Source organism: Cygnus atratus, chromosome 9 (assembly GCF_013377495.2).
Source record: "Cygnus atratus isolate AKBS03 ecotype Queensland, Australia chromosome 9, CAtr_DNAZoo_HiC_assembly, whole genome shotgun sequence".
NCBI classification, from domain to species: Eukaryota; Metazoa; Chordata; class Aves; order Anseriformes; family Anatidae; genus Cygnus; species Cygnus atratus.
Genome location: NC_066370.1, coordinates 12,188,831 through 12,203,575, shown reverse-complemented (window position 1 = coordinate 12,203,575; position 14,745 = coordinate 12,188,831). Strand labels below are relative to the sequence as shown.

Sequence of the window (14,745 nt, the reverse complement as noted above, 5' to 3'; positions counted from 1 at the left end):
ACCATTCAGACCTCTCCTTGTGAGAGCTGCAAAACAGCTTTTGTTCCCAGCCCTCTGCCCCCACCCGTGCCCCTGCTGTGGGCTGTACAGCAGTCACTAAAGAAGCCTGTTTTTTTCCTTTTTTTTTTTTTTTTTCCGTGGGGGCTGAAGCTATGGCAAAGGTCCCCGAGCGAAGCAGGCACAAATGGAGTGCGCTTCACACTTTCCTCCGCTGCAACATGAACCCGGAGACCCAGCGGGTCGTGGTCTTTGTCATCCTGCTCTTCCTCATCATCGTCAATGTGGTGCTGATGTTTCTTTTGGCGTTCCACTGAAGGAGGACTGCCGGTAGTGGTGTGGTGGCTGGGGGTTTCCAGGACTGGGCGATAAATCAGCAGGTCAGCATGTCGTTGTCTGCCTCTGGTCTGCCTGTCTGCCATTACGGTGACTGTGTGTCTCAGAGTATCTCTCCTTTGTTTTTTAATCATAACCCCCTTCCCCACCCTGCTCCCCTCGCTCTCCTCCTGTCATCACCCGTGCCTTCTGGTTTGGATCTCACCGTTAAACCTGAGAGGGAAAGAGCTAACAGAGCCAACCTGCTTAGTCGTAACTGCTCTCTGTGGCACTAATCGGCCTTGATTGCTAACGATGACAATACCATCCCTATCCGTTGCACTTATCAGCCCCAGAGGAGCCCAACGTGCTGCTGCTTTGTTTGCAGAGGGACAGTTGTGCTATAACGAGCCTTCACACAAGGACCTGCTCCATGTATGCACCCGCTGCAAAACACTGAACCCTGTAATGCCTCTGCTGCTTGGCTGTTGTCATCGCGAGGGCTGTGAACGTTGTGCTGTGCGGTGGTGTCTGAGTAATGTTCAATTAGCCAAAGTGATTGATCGTTAGAGTGCATCAGGAATTCGGGCTGAATAAACTGCAGTAGTGTGGAAGGAGTATTTGGTTGGCTTTTATCCCATTTCCTCTGTTACATCTCAGTGCTTATCTGCTATGTGTACGTGTATTAAAATGGCTGGCAGAACCGCGGCACAGGACACTGCTTGCAGGCCTCATGTTTCTTGCTGGCCAGCAGCAGCAGCCATGCACAGCAGGGAAACCACACAAGGAGCATTCCTGTAGAGCTGTTAGGAGAGAAGGGCAGCAAAGCAGCATGCCTGCTCCAGGCCTGTTCACATTGGTGACGTTTTATCAGCAGTCCTCTACATCACAGCACTTCCAGGCTTGGACATTGGCATCTCAGTGAAGCAACCCTCTACTTGGTGGCAACAGTGGAAACGATTCCTGGAGGAAGACAGACTGGAGAAGAGCCTACAGTGCCCTACTCTCATTAACACTGCTCACTTTTCTGCTGGAGACTGAAAAATATTCAAGCCCTTAAAAAGCCCTTAAAATTTGGCAGGATCCTTCATTTTGTATGTTAGGAAATCTGCAGTTAAAGCACAGCTTTCATGAGGGCAGTACATTTTCTGGCACTAATGGTTGAAGTTCCTGCAGTCCTTTCAAAGCTGAATGTTTATGGCTCCTGCAGTCTGATGTGAGGGTGAGAAGGGCTGGGTGGTGATGTCCTCTGTCATCTCGTGAGTGATGTTCTCTGTACCACTTATTTATGTGATTGCGTGTAATTATGTTGGTGTTGTACAATCCACATTGCTTTAGCACACAAAGAAATGAAATGTGTACTTGCTGAGCTCTTTTTTGTTTCATCTGAGTATGGAACATGCTTCTTGCTGAGAAAGGAGAGTCTCCCATAGTGCTGAGCATCGAGCAGCGGGCCCCAGCTCTGTGATTCTCATGCACATTATAAACTATTAAAAACTTGACTATTAATTCTAGTAGCTAGACCTTGTCATAAACAGCCACTGCAAGCATCCACTGTATGTTGTTTTCTGAAGTTACCATTTCAAACCAAAGAAACGAACCTACTACTGGCTTTCAAACAAAGCTGTTTTATATACCCTCTCACCTTTTTCAGTGGCCTTAGTTTGAATCAGAACTTTATGGCATAAGGTGGAGACAAGATTGTTTATTGGAAAGAACAAGTTCTGTGTAGATGTGAAAACATAGCTTGGTATTCAAATGATCAGTGGGGGACCTAGGTGTGACTTCGGGTTCGTAAGAGCAATGGAGAAAGCTTTTGGCAGCTCCTTGGGAGGGCAGAATTGCGCACAAGGTTTGAGCCAGCTCTGAAAGCGTCTGAGGATGCAGAAGCTCTCACCCTTCCTGCAGGTGGTGAGCATTTTGCTGTCAGCAGCAGTGGGAGCAAGTTAAGAGGCCTCAGTATCATGGCAGCCCTGCGGTATGTTTGAGCTGCCAGTTATTGCTGTCTCACCTGCTCCGTATCTTGGAACAGTGCAAAACATCTGATTAAAAGAATGAGAACTGCAGTAATTCACAGGGTCTGCACACACGTGCATAGCTCTGGAGAGCTAGGTAGGTCAATTCCGGTGTTTGGCTCAACACGTGTAAGCCGTGTGGGGCAGCTGGTGAACTGGGCACAACCACCTGCCAGCCAGGACGTGCCTGAGGTTCACAAAGTGACTCATGCTCTTGTCTAGCCAGGTGTCATGTAGCTGAAGCACTCCTTGGGTGGCTTTTATCACCAAATTGGAGGCCATAGCTGTTTCTCACGCTGTGCCAGAGAGGTGCTGCAGGGAAGTTTTGCAGGAACTTCTTTTTATTTAGCATCCCACAATATTGATCAGGTAGCTGAAGCTGGTGTTGTGGTGATGAAGTAATTAACCCTCTGCTAGCTGCTGCTGGCTCAGTTAGGGGACACCTTAACTGTGAGCTGGCAGCTCCTGCTGGTGTCACCTCCTCCTTTCCTTCTCTTTCTGGCCCTCCTCTTGCCAGATCTCACCATACCTGGCACGGCTTCCTTGTTTCTAAAAAGTCCTCTTTGCTCTGCCCAGCTGTTTCCCTTTTCTTCTTTGACACATTAAAGCTTGGGCAGAATCAGCCCGTGCATGCAGTAGCGGTGGAGGAGTGTCTTACTAACAGCTGATTCAGCACCCCACAATGCTCACTGTTTTCTTCCAAGGGCCATGGGGAGCCCAGGACCGTGAGAGACTCCCCAGAAGAAAAGTACATTATAGAGAAGGTAATGCAGTCCTTGGTGAGATTGCCCCTTATAAGGAAAGGAGAGGAGAAATTTCACCAGGTTATTGGTACCGGCATAGTCTGGGGGCAAAAAAGTAGAACCATTCTTTCTTTTAAAAATTACAGTAAGACAAATTGCAAGATTACAGGGTACTCACAGAATCACAGAATGGTCGAGGTTGGAAGGGACCTCTGGAGATCATCTGGTCCAACCCCCCTGCCAAGCAGAATCACCTAGAGCACATTGTGCAGGATGGCATCCAGGTGGGTTTTGAATATCTCCAGAGAAGGAGACCCCACAGCCTCTCTGGGCAACCTGTTGCAGTGCTCTGTCACCTCACAGTAAAGAAGTCTCCCTCATTGGAGATGTGTTATTGTAACTGCATGCCACAGGTGATAATGCTGGTTTCTAAGAGCATAGGAACAATTTTCCTCATAATATTTAATGTTACTTTTTTTTTCTTCCCACTGCTTATCTACACACTCAATACCTGACTAATTCTGAAGTAGCTGTGTGCAGTTTCTTTATGGGAACCCAGTGTTTTCCTTCTTTCTTGACTTGATCTGCAGCCATATAAGTGTAGCTGGAAGCTGTGGTTGATGTGTCCATGTGAATCAGTCTGATATTAGTTGTGACTCATTCAAGCCTGCCACAGAGCTTGGCTGAAGAGGCTGTGATTACTGATAAAGGCCAGGAAAAACAAAGCTGGTGAAGGATCCCTGAATTATGCAGGAGCTGGAGGTCTTGACTGGATGGTGGGGAAGGAGAGGCCTTGGGCATTTCAGTAAACAAAGTTCACTTTTTCTTTTCTCTATTCTCAGTCCACTTATTTGACCTAAGAAGCAGGGACTTTCAGGGAAGCTGTGCTGAGGTGCCTGGCATATCCAGCTGTATGGCGTGGGGCAGGGTGCTGCCTCTGTGGGCCCTGCACGGGGCATTTTGCACTGCCCCTGAGTGGGGTAAGATTGCCAGAACATCGAACAGGCAAGGGCTGGCAAAGCCTGCTCTGCCACTGCCGGCTGTGGAGCCTGAGTGTAAAGAGAATCTCTGAACAAGAGCAAGACCAACGCATCATTTCCAAAGGGAGCTCTGGGCTTTAGATTGTATCTTTTCCCTTAATTTGTTCTCTCAGGCTAAACTCATTTCTGTGGTGGTATGTGGTATCTGCTGTCTTTGTGATTTATTCTTGGAATCTAAGGCATGAGTTGGCCAGATAAGAAACACAGTAAGCATTTAGGATGATATCATCAACAATTATTTTTAATTAATGCTTCTAATGTTTTGATTTAAAAAAAAAAATAAAATCCTAATATACAGGTTAAGGAAAGATTTTTAGGAGGGGGAGTACTTGTTATTTATACCATGTCACCAGACTTGTTAACTACAGAATGTGCTGGAAAGTACAGAATAAAATGATGTCATTCTTGAATCTCTGTATCTGTTCTTTAGCTAGGATTACCCCAGACATGGCTGTTGATGCCCCTTATAGCGCATTTGGCAGTGGTTGAAATGGGACTTGGAGCATTGTTGTGGAGCTGCTGAAGACCCAGGGTTGTGTTCTCTATCCTGTTGCACTGGTGCAAACCTCTGTATTTGTGGTAGATAGTGACAGGCAGCTCAGCTATGTGGGAACTGTCAGAAGAAAAATATCTACCCAAGCACGAGGATGTTGAGTCTAACAGCAAAGGAATCCATGGGAAGTGAAGGACCATGGGTGGTGGAACTGGGGAGCTTGCTCTCCTTTGCTGCCGGCCAGCTGATCTGGCCTCTCTGAGCAAGGGCCTGTTGTTGCAGGGCTGTGGTCCTACACATTCCCCTGCAGCACAGATATCCTGCACTTCCCTTCTCCACCTGGGGCCTGTGACCCTAGCACAGCCTCTTCCAGCATACTTTTCCCTCCAGAGTTCACCAATTGGATACCTGAATCTCTGCTGTCCCTTAGGGGCAGAGCCAGTGGAGCCTCCACCAACTGGGAGAGCAGAGCTGCCTTCACCTGCTCCTTCCTTCCCCCAGCAAAGGTGACACAGGGCAGGGAGCAAACCACTGCAACATCCATGCTTAGAAATCTTGTTTGGTATTGCATCCATCTAGGATATCAATACAAAAATGGCATTAGGATATTGTCTTTTACTAGGCCATGTGCTTGTGCTATTGGCTTGTAGCCAGTGCTGTGCAATGGGGGTATGTCAAAGTTATAGGCACATTTTCTGTAGCCTTTGTGATAAGATGGCTGGGAACAGCACAGCGGAGCTGGGTTGGCTGCCGTGGGTTGTTCTGAATCATGGTGCTGTCCAGTCTTGGTATGTTGGGCATCTGCAGAGTTGTGGCAACTGTATGGAAACACAAGCACCTTATTTAGGGATCGTATGTGAAACTAAAGAGCTATGCCAAATTCTCTCATCAGCGAACTAACGCAGATTTCCTCACCTTGCCAAATAAGATCCACGAAGAGATTAAGAAAATATGAGCTGCCAAGTTGTGACCTGTTATTTTTGTATCCCAGTTCACACCTGTAACACCAAGGAGTAAGGATCTGTTCTAGCAAACACTATCTAGTGAGAAAACTTGCACTAGACATGAAGGGGAAAATGACTTGTCCTGGGACATGCGAGCCTCGTGGCCAGGCTGTGAGGAGAGCCAGGGACTGTGGTGTGATATGGTTGCTTGATCTACCTAATGTGCTCTGCATTGAGCTGCCTTTGCAAAACTACTCATTTGTCATACTGAAAAGCCCGTGGTCACTGTGAGAGGGCTGTGCAGGGAGGCAAGGTGATTAAAACAAGAACCTGTAGGGGACAGAAGAGGTGTTTATGTTTTCATATTTTGATTGAGGAAGCCATGTTCTGCAGGAGGAATTGCAGACACTGCACTCTCCCTTACAGAGGGCTTGTTTGCAGCATGGCCATGGAAACAGGAGCGTGGTTCTGGGTTGAGGCTTTTGCTTTGCTGAAGCCATTAGTCCTCCTCATCCAGGTTGTGTGGACTTGAGAAAAGTGAAGAATATGGAAATACTCAAGAGCATAATAATAGAGTCTCGGAAGATCCTAGGAATCTGCTGCTGTTGCTTGAATGAATCTTGTTTACCTAGCATGAGACATTAGCAATATGAAAAAGTTGGTGCGTTGTTTTTTGGTGGTGGTGAGGTGTGGTTTTGTTTTTTTTGTTGGTTGGTTGTTTTTTTTTGGTGTGATTAGTTTGTAGAACCATGTGTGGGACTACAAAAGAAATGACTTTTTTTTTTTTATATTTACAGATACTAACCAGAAACAAAGGCTAGGCAGCCTCCTTTGCCTGACAATAAGACAGTATCACGGTTCTTTGTTCTTTTAGTCTCTCTAAATGCTGATGTTCAGATTTTTCTCTGCTCCATTTTCAAAAAAAAAAAAAAAAGAAAAAAAGAAAAAAAAAGATCAGACAGTGATCCTTAGTTTAGTGAAGAAAAGATCTGTAACAGTGTGTGCATTGGGAGTGAGATCACCGGGAAAAGGAAAAAAAACAAACTCAAGTTTTGTGTCACCAAAAGCCTGCAGGACTTATCTTCCAGAAGAAGGTGAGGAAAGGAAGTGGATAAATTTTGCATGGTTAAGGCAGGGAGAGCATCACTGAGAGCCAGGTCATGGAGACTGCTAAATGATCGCTGTTGGCCTCATGTCTGCCAGCACCTACCAATGCTGTGCAGACTTTGGCACAGTGTTATTAATCCAAAGATGTTTTCACAGGAGATAGGAGCAATAAATATAATTTTAGTGTGTTCTTTGCTGTATGTCCCATTAAAATTAAATCGTGCACACACAAAGGAAAAAGCCATGCACTGTTTCTGGCTTATTGCCCACTGCAAGCCCAACGAGATGTTGACCTTTTGATGATTCAGCGTGGTTTGCTAGCAACGCAGTTTGTATCAGTTTTAAAATGTTTTCTTTAACCTTATTTGTAAAACAAATTTAGATCAATTTTCCTTCAAGCTGTAACTGATTCTGTAGCAACAGTCGTCAGAGAGTGTAGAGGTCTGGGAACTGCATGGGTTCCTTTTCCTTTTCTTCTGCGAAGAGCCAGGGAGGCAGCATTTATGCTTGCTGAGTCCCCACATTGGATGGGCTGCAGCTGGCCTGGTTCACTGACGTTGTCCTAAGACCCTCTGTCACAAAGTGCAGCAGTGACATGGGGGATCCGTAGCAAAGAGGACCTCTGCTCCCCACGTGTCCAAAGTTAAAATGGTGGAAGAGGAAGTGAAAAAGGAGGTAGAAAGGCAAAATCTCAAAATTAAGTTACGGAAGACACAGTGGAATCAGAACTGTACTGTAATGAAGGAAGAGGAGAGGTAATATTGTAAGTGGATGTAGCGGTGAGAGTGCACAAAGGAAACGCAATCCTGCAGGCAGTGGTAAGAGGAGAATGGGGAAAATGTGTAGCTTAAGTGACATAATAATGTGTTATTGTGCCATTTAAATATATATTTTTTTTCTAAATAAAATCATTTCTATTTGTGTGACTGAAAAACAGTAGCTTAAAAAGGATGCGAAAGTAGTCACTCCTAAATGTGCGAACAGCCAAACAGAAACATCTTGGGCTATTTGCAGTCCCAGATCGTACAGTTAAAATTAGGGCATCAGAAAAGGTATTGTGTTAACCAGGGAAATACTTCCTATCCTGAAGTAAACGTGAACATCAAAACTGTTAGGGAGGTGGAGAAGGGGAATCAGTAGATGTATGCATCTACAGCCAGAATGGAACTAGAAACGAGAAGCTTTGTAGCTTGTGCCCCAGGACAAGTCTTGTTCAGATCTGAGAGTTCAACCCCACCCTTACTCCTTTCCAGTCTTTCAAAACAAAGAAAATAAGGGCAGAGTGTGGCTGATTTCCAGACGCAGTTATGGCACCAGCCTAGGAAGCCCTGCTACAAACAGGTGAGTGTCTGTGCCGCCTCCTGCGGTGCAGAGTTGTCAGGAGAGGGCTGCACCGCTTCCCAAAGATGTGAAGAGCATTAAAAAGAAAGATTCTGTCAGAGATCCGGGTTCTTTGGGTACACCAGACACCTTAACCTGGCGTGGCAGGTGCTATGCACGTGGGAGAGGTGTGAGAAGTGGGCTTGCCAGAAGCTGAAGATACTTAAGCCACTTTCTAAGCCTTAGAGCTTTTAAGCTCCTTAAGCCACTCAAAGGCTTTAGATGGGTTTAAAATGCTTAAGACACTTTAAGGCCTTAGATGAGTTTAAGCTGTTTAAGGTGATTTAGAGCTTTGGAATGACTTAAGTTCTCTGGCTTTGTGAGCTTAAGGAGGTTTTTAGGTTCTTTGCGCTCTTAATTGTAAAGGCCTTTCTGAGCATCTTGAGTGAGGATGCAGCACATACCCACCTTGTAGCCTGCATACAGGGACTCCTCTCTGAATGCATCCCAGATGTCTGATCAGTCAGGTTTCCCTGGGTACACTTTTGTCCTCCCTTATTTTCCTCCCCTTTTTCTTTTTTGGGCAGAAAACAAGCAGCCAGGGGTTGGATGTCCAAGTGTTAGAGGCAAATGGCTGCTCTGTGCGTGTGACTGACGCTCCTCCACGTGCTTGGCAAGTGTTGCATGGATAGGATGTACAGCATGTAGGATCTGTTATGTCTAAGCTGTGCAAAAGTGCTGCACTTACCTCTGCTTGAGAAGTCCCAGTTCTACCCCAGAGGACGTAATGTCCTTGTAATTACTGTGTTAGCAATTGCTAATTTTCTAGCTGAACGACAATGTTGCTGTACCTCAGGGAACGTATCTGTCTGCGTCAAGTTAACGTTTTGGGGTCTCACCTTTTCAAGAAGTATTTGCAGGTAATACAAATAGTCAAAATGGAAAATAATAGATGTATTTTCATTTGTATTTTTTACTGCACTAATGACCTAAGACCAGCTCTGTAGGGCCAGCCAGGCCCTTTTAGCTGTGACTTGGGGTAACTGCTTAGGAAAACATTTAAGTATGGCCCTGTTCTTTCCATTGTGTGCCTTTCCAGATGTGTTTAAGATCCTTGATGGGCCAGAGGTGGTACCCAGATATAATACGTTTAAGTGGCCTTGAAGGACATAGATTTGCTTAATCTCTTTTTAAAACCATCTGTGTTTGGCTCATGGCATTCTGTGGCACAGCATAATTATGTACAACAGGAAAAAGTACTACTTTTGTATTAAAATTCTCGCCTGGCGATCTCACACATGGGCCTTGCATTTCAAGCCTGTTAATCATTTTGTAAACCTTCATGTTGTGGTCAGCCTCCATCCACCTTTTTCTGTTGCAGCTTCAAAGTCTGTTCAGCTTGTTCTGGCCTGGAAACTCTTCCAGACTCCCAACTGGTGTTGCTCTTTGTGCCTTTTATGGTTCTCTGCTTCTTTCTTTCCGAGTCATCCCTGACATTCAGACTTTCTGACCCTGATGCACCAGGCTGGTGTTTTCCTAAGTCTGTCTGCAGAGACATTCTTGAGGAGCAGCTCATTTAGAGTCAGCCGTTTGTGTTAGATACTGCTTGTGCTACATTTATCAACAGAGAATTTCATTTGCCATTTTATCACCAAGTCAATCACCATTGTATCCATTTGTTTGAAAATATCACTTATACCAGAAAATAAATGTCTTACAGACATAAGTTTAAATAACTGTCCTCTGGAAACTTGCATGAAAGATTAAAATGGAAGCTGTTTAATAGCTTTATTTACTCTAAGCACTACTGGCAACTGCTGGAAGTAGTGAACTTCTATATGTGATATAAAGATAACATTTAGCGGAGTACTGTCAAATTTGATAAGAGCTCTTGTTTCCTCAGTGTCAAAGCTTAAGGATGTTAATTTCCCCAATTAGTAGACTTCTGATTTACAGGTTATGGGAGACTGATGGCTGGGGTACTGAGGGCACTGACAGGACCTAGATGAGGAGGGGTCCTCCTTAGCTGCAGGTCACTGCCCCACTCTTTCAAAAGAGCTTTCCTAGCCTATTTCATCTGGAAGTAAAAGGGTCTAAAGCAATTTCAGTCTATTTCTTGCTTTAAAATAATCAGCTGCTATATCTTAGGTGAGGAACTGGGAACTTCTTGCATCACTCTGGACTTTGAAAAATCACATTTAGCTGGGCTCATGCACATGCCCCTGGTAAGCTCTGTCATGCCGTACTCTTCACACACAGGTTGGAATAAGATGAAGCACAGCTCTGCCGCCTCCACTTTCTACAACGGTTGCTTCCCTCCTCCTGTGGCTGCTTCAAAGCTTCTCCTTGCCTGCCGCACGGGGACCCTCCTCCTCTGTCCATCTGTTTAAGCCACTTCTGAGGGGGAAGCTGCAGTTGGATGGTATAAATAAAGGGGAATAATGTAATTAATGCTAGTCAGAACGGTTTTGTAGGAAATCATTCTTACCAAATAAGCTGATGACAAATATTGAACGTTTGGTAAATGGAGGCAGCTATACAAGATGTCACAGGGGGAGCAGGAATTCGGGCACTGATTAAAAAAGCAGTGCTATACACTGTCAGTGTAGTTTACTTCCCAGAACTAAGATCTTGGCTGACTGACATCTCAGAGAGATTTGTTAAGGAGAATGCTATCAAATGAAAATACTCAAGTGGAGATGTGCAGTCAGTTTGGTAAACGCCCAAGAGTAATATCCTTATCCTTAGTCAATGCTCTAAAATCAGTGGTGAAAAAAAATGTGCAGTTGACTCAGCAGGCAAAAGGGCAGCTGGTGGCTCGCTCTGGGGCTTGCTGCACAGGTCCGTCCCTCTGAGGGAAGGAAGGAAGGCAGCCTGCCTGCCGCCCATGTGGAGATGTATGCCTTTGGTGTACTGCTGCGGCAGGGGGGTCATGACAGCATGAAACGTGCAGGGAAGCGCTTGCTGGGGCTATGGAGTTGTTACGGGTTCTGGCGTCCTGCAGCAAGCCTCAGCTAGCCCAAGTGCCAGTTAAACAAACCCTAACCTGTATTTCAGGTGTCTTTTAGTCACTTCTTTGAAAGAGAACTGTCTGTGCTAGTGGCACTTCTGCTTGCCTGTAGTTATTTGGCCAGGCTGGTCACTTGTGATTTTCTGTATTTGGCAAACATATTCATCATATGACTGTTCTTGAATATAGAAAATTTAGGATACTAATTCTAGCAGATGGACTAAAATACCACTTGAGGATTCACTCGTCAGCCGTGCAGCTTTCAGTGACCGCAGTGAGAACCAAGCGGCTCTGCCACGTTGGGAGCTGGGTGAATCAACCATGACCTGCTGTCAGTGCTAGCTCAGGCTTGGTCTTGTCTTCTCATCAAGATGTTGATATCTGACAGTTTGGTACTGTAAGATACTAGTGCCTTCACATCATTGGTGCTTTGCTGGTATGGTTGTCAAACTGCTGCAGAAGAGGTCCATTTAGTCTCTCTCTGGTCCCAGTCATGGCATGTGTGCCAGCTGCCACATCATGCTTAGTGATTCAGTATGGCATATTTCAGTACATAGCAAAGGGATTTTATCTTAGAAAGAACCATATTCCTTGTGAACTGGTCAGAATGTGCATGTCGAAAAGGCTGCCGAATGCCACTATGCCCAAAGATTTACGAGTTAGCGTGGGCATTTCCCGAGTGCCAGCCAGCCCCTACCCACCGCATTACATAACCCTGCGCAGCTCGGCCGCAGCTCCAGCTGCAGTCGCACTGCTAAAGCAAACGCCCAGCTCATGCACCCACAGGTGGCTCAGCAAAAAAGCAGAGGCTCTTCGTGAGCGTAGCCAACATCCGTCACCCACAGCTCAGCTGCTGTTCTTGTAACTGAAGCCTGGTAGCTGAGTTTGGAAAATTGTACCTTTGACATCCATTCCTTTCCCTATTCTAGTCCTCTCTACTTTGTGTTAGAAAGCTAAAGCTCTATGTTTCTAGAAGACTGACAAGACTCACAAGATTTCAAAAAATAGAAATAGAGGGTTTATTCATAATGCTGAGTACACTTCAGGCTTGTCAAAGTCTATGCAACAGGCTTGCTAAGCGACCTGTGAGTTAACAGCATCCCAGATCACTCCAACACCTTTACTCATTAATTGCCAAGTCCAGCTGTCCCCCTCCACAGCTCGCTGGGCCAAATCCCTGCCACTTGACCAGACTGAGCTGCCTTTGCTGCATTCGTCGCCAGCTCTTTATGTTGTAATAGCTTGGCTAGTGAGACACTGTTTGAGACTCCTGGATTATTTTCCCACTGTAGCACTGGCTGTGTGACAGCCCTTACGTCCCCTGCCCGCTGGGCTGCACCATGGCAGTGCTTTTCTCCCTGAGGAGCAGCACCCTGCAGCGAGTGCACACGTGAGTGCTGTGGCAGTGCAGGGCAGCTGAAAAGAGGCAGTGGGGAGCGCTGATGCCTGGTTCTGCAGGGAAGTGGGAGCCTCCCATCCTCCCCTTCCTAACCATCCTAATGTTATTTTTGTCAAAAGGGATACACTGCATTAAGCTGTTTCTGGTTCAGTGAAGGGGCATTTGCTATCCAGAGGCAGACTATATTTGATTTTTTTTTCAAATGCCTCCAGTTAACTCTCCTGATTTACTGTCTGTGCTATTATCCTGTCATTCTTTTACAACATGCATCTTTTTTTCTTTGAGAAGGACAAAACCAGTCACTATGAGCAGTAAATAACCGTGTGATCAAGCCAACCTAAGGTGCACAGCATGTGCATTATGTAGCAGGGCCGACAGTGTTACAGTGTGGCCCATAACCATGGACAGTGGGTTTTGTACATCTTTTTCTCCCTCTGGTCTCCTAGATTCCTCTTTCCATGGTCTTCCCAGAATTTATATCTTTTTTTTCTTCTTTCCTAGATTAGGCCCTGTATGAGACATGGTGTCGCACAGACAACTAGTGGCCCTGAGCAGAGGCACTTGAACTCACTGGGAGACTTACTATAAGCAGCTTAAATGCTAAGTTTAACCACTCTGAAGGTTTAAAGCTCTTACCATCCTAGGCCAGCACTGAGGCCTCAGAATACTTGCTGCTCTGAAGTGTATCTCTAAACATTGACACTCACGCTTCTATTTCAAGGTTGTCTGTAGCAGGGCTGCACTGGCAGCACATGGGCATCCTTCACCAACAAGGTACCACTGCTGAGCCCTGTTTGCTGGCTGAGGCAAACTCACCATCATGAGATTGCAGTACATCAAAATTACTTTTTTTTTAATGGTGGTAAATGCACTGTGCCCAAGTGATTTGGAACAAATGCTACAGAGAGCAAAGTCAGTTGAAGCACCTGCCAGACTACCGACAGCTCCTTTTCATGTTTCTCATGAGGTGCAAGCAGTAGTCAATGCTTGTTTGGCTCAGCAGCAATTGTGCCAAAGCTGCAGCTACACTGGCTGCCTGTGCTGCTTTTCTGTGGGGAGCTGGCAGTTTGATGTTCTCTGTCCACAGCTCATCAGCGATGGCAGCGTGGTGTATGCAGAAGCCCTCTGGGACCATGTCACGATGGATGATCAAGAGCTGGGATTCAAGGCTGGTGATGTCATTGAAGTAATGGATGCTACCAACAAGGAATGGTGGTGGGGAAGGATTCTGGACAGCGAAGGCTGGTTTCCAGCCAGCTTTGTACGGGTAAGAGCTTGATTTTTTTTCCATGTCTCTCCATTACTGACAGGTGTTTTTTTCCCAGGTTTTATGTTCTGTAGTGAATGCTGAGAACTTCTACTGCTAGGATAGTTGGTTCAACATGTGCTTGTTACCATTCCTCTATGCATGGCCATTTACATTGAACTCTTGGGGATGGGCTGCCACCAGTGTGGAGAATTCCCTCTTTGCATCAGTAAATCAGAGCAAGGACAGTTTAGTTGTAGGTTCTGGAGCTAAGCTGAGCTGTACCAGCTGAGGAACTGCCCTGCATGATGGTTTGCAGCCTGGGCTCCTGCTTACCCAGATGTGTATCGGCTGGTTTGCAACCAAGCACCCAGAATCACCCTCAGGAGTAAGCAAGTTATACTTCTCAGCAAGATGTACTTCCTAGCAGAATCCCAGAAGCAACTGACAGACGTCTTCACTTCAGACAGTACGGATGAGCACGGTACCGAATTTAGAGTCCAGTGCTATACACCACATCCAAACATCTGTGACAACCTGACTCTCACACACCTTCTCCTAGCTGTGGAGTTTTAAAAACATAAGGCTGCTGGGCTACAACACAGCAGTGTATTTCAGGCACTTAAAATAGAGAAGAAAAAAAAACACATAAAATGGTGTCTTGGAGGTGATGTTGTCAATTACTAGAGGGTGAATATGAATCACTTGATGTTGACCAATTTTGGGACCAAGGCGCTCTCCCTGGTGCCACTTACAAAGACCATATAGAAATAGCTATATGGAACAGGTAGACAGGCCCAGCTGTGTACAGCAGAGGTTGGATTCATTTCCAACAGAGCAGTATGAAACACGTGAATTCTCCATGCAAGTTGGGGGTTGGGGGGCAAGAGTCTGGGTAACTTCTGTGCACTCTTTTCCTTCTGTGAGGAGAAAGGCTTTTTTCATTTCTTTGGGCTGTGACTGTTGGTATGGATGCCTGACTGCTTTCACCATGTAAGCACAGTACTGCAGAGGTGATGTGGTGCCTAAGGACAGAGAGATTCTTAGATATTCAGCTTATTATCCGGATCACTTTAGATCACAAATGACCCAAAACCAGGTGAAGCATGAAAGGAG

The 14,745-nt window shown here is 45.8% G+C and overlaps 1 protein-coding gene and 1 long non-coding RNA gene across 4 annotated transcripts in view; one reads left to right on the top strand and one right to left on the bottom strand.

The window, feature by feature from the left end:
• The window catches only part of ARHGEF4 (Rho guanine nucleotide exchange factor 4), a 94,853-nt gene that overhangs the window by 68,681 nt on the left and 11,427 nt on the right, over window positions 1-14,745 (top strand). Inside the window, exons 1-2 of one of the 2 annotated variants that reach the window (XM_035544442.2) lie at window positions 241-377; window positions 13,471-13,650. In XM_035544442.2, coding sequence (XP_035400335.1) covers window positions 13,525-13,650 — 126 coding nt within the window. In that variant the 5' untranslated portion in view covers window positions 241-377; window positions 13,471-13,524. Of the gene's footprint in view, window positions 1-240; window positions 378-13,470; window positions 13,651-14,745 lie in introns of those variants that run through there. The other variant, XM_035544441.2, reaches the window with a different exon arrangement.
• Window positions 377-14,745, bottom strand: part of LOC118246931 (uncharacterized) — a 29,753-nt gene continuing 15,384 nt past the window's right edge. The window contains exon 4 of one of the 2 annotated variants that reach the window (XR_004778251.2): window positions 377-10,383. This is a non-coding gene — a long non-coding RNA (uncharacterized LOC118246931). The remainder of the gene's footprint in view (window positions 10,384-14,745) is intronic. The other variant, XR_004778252.1, reaches the window with a different exon arrangement.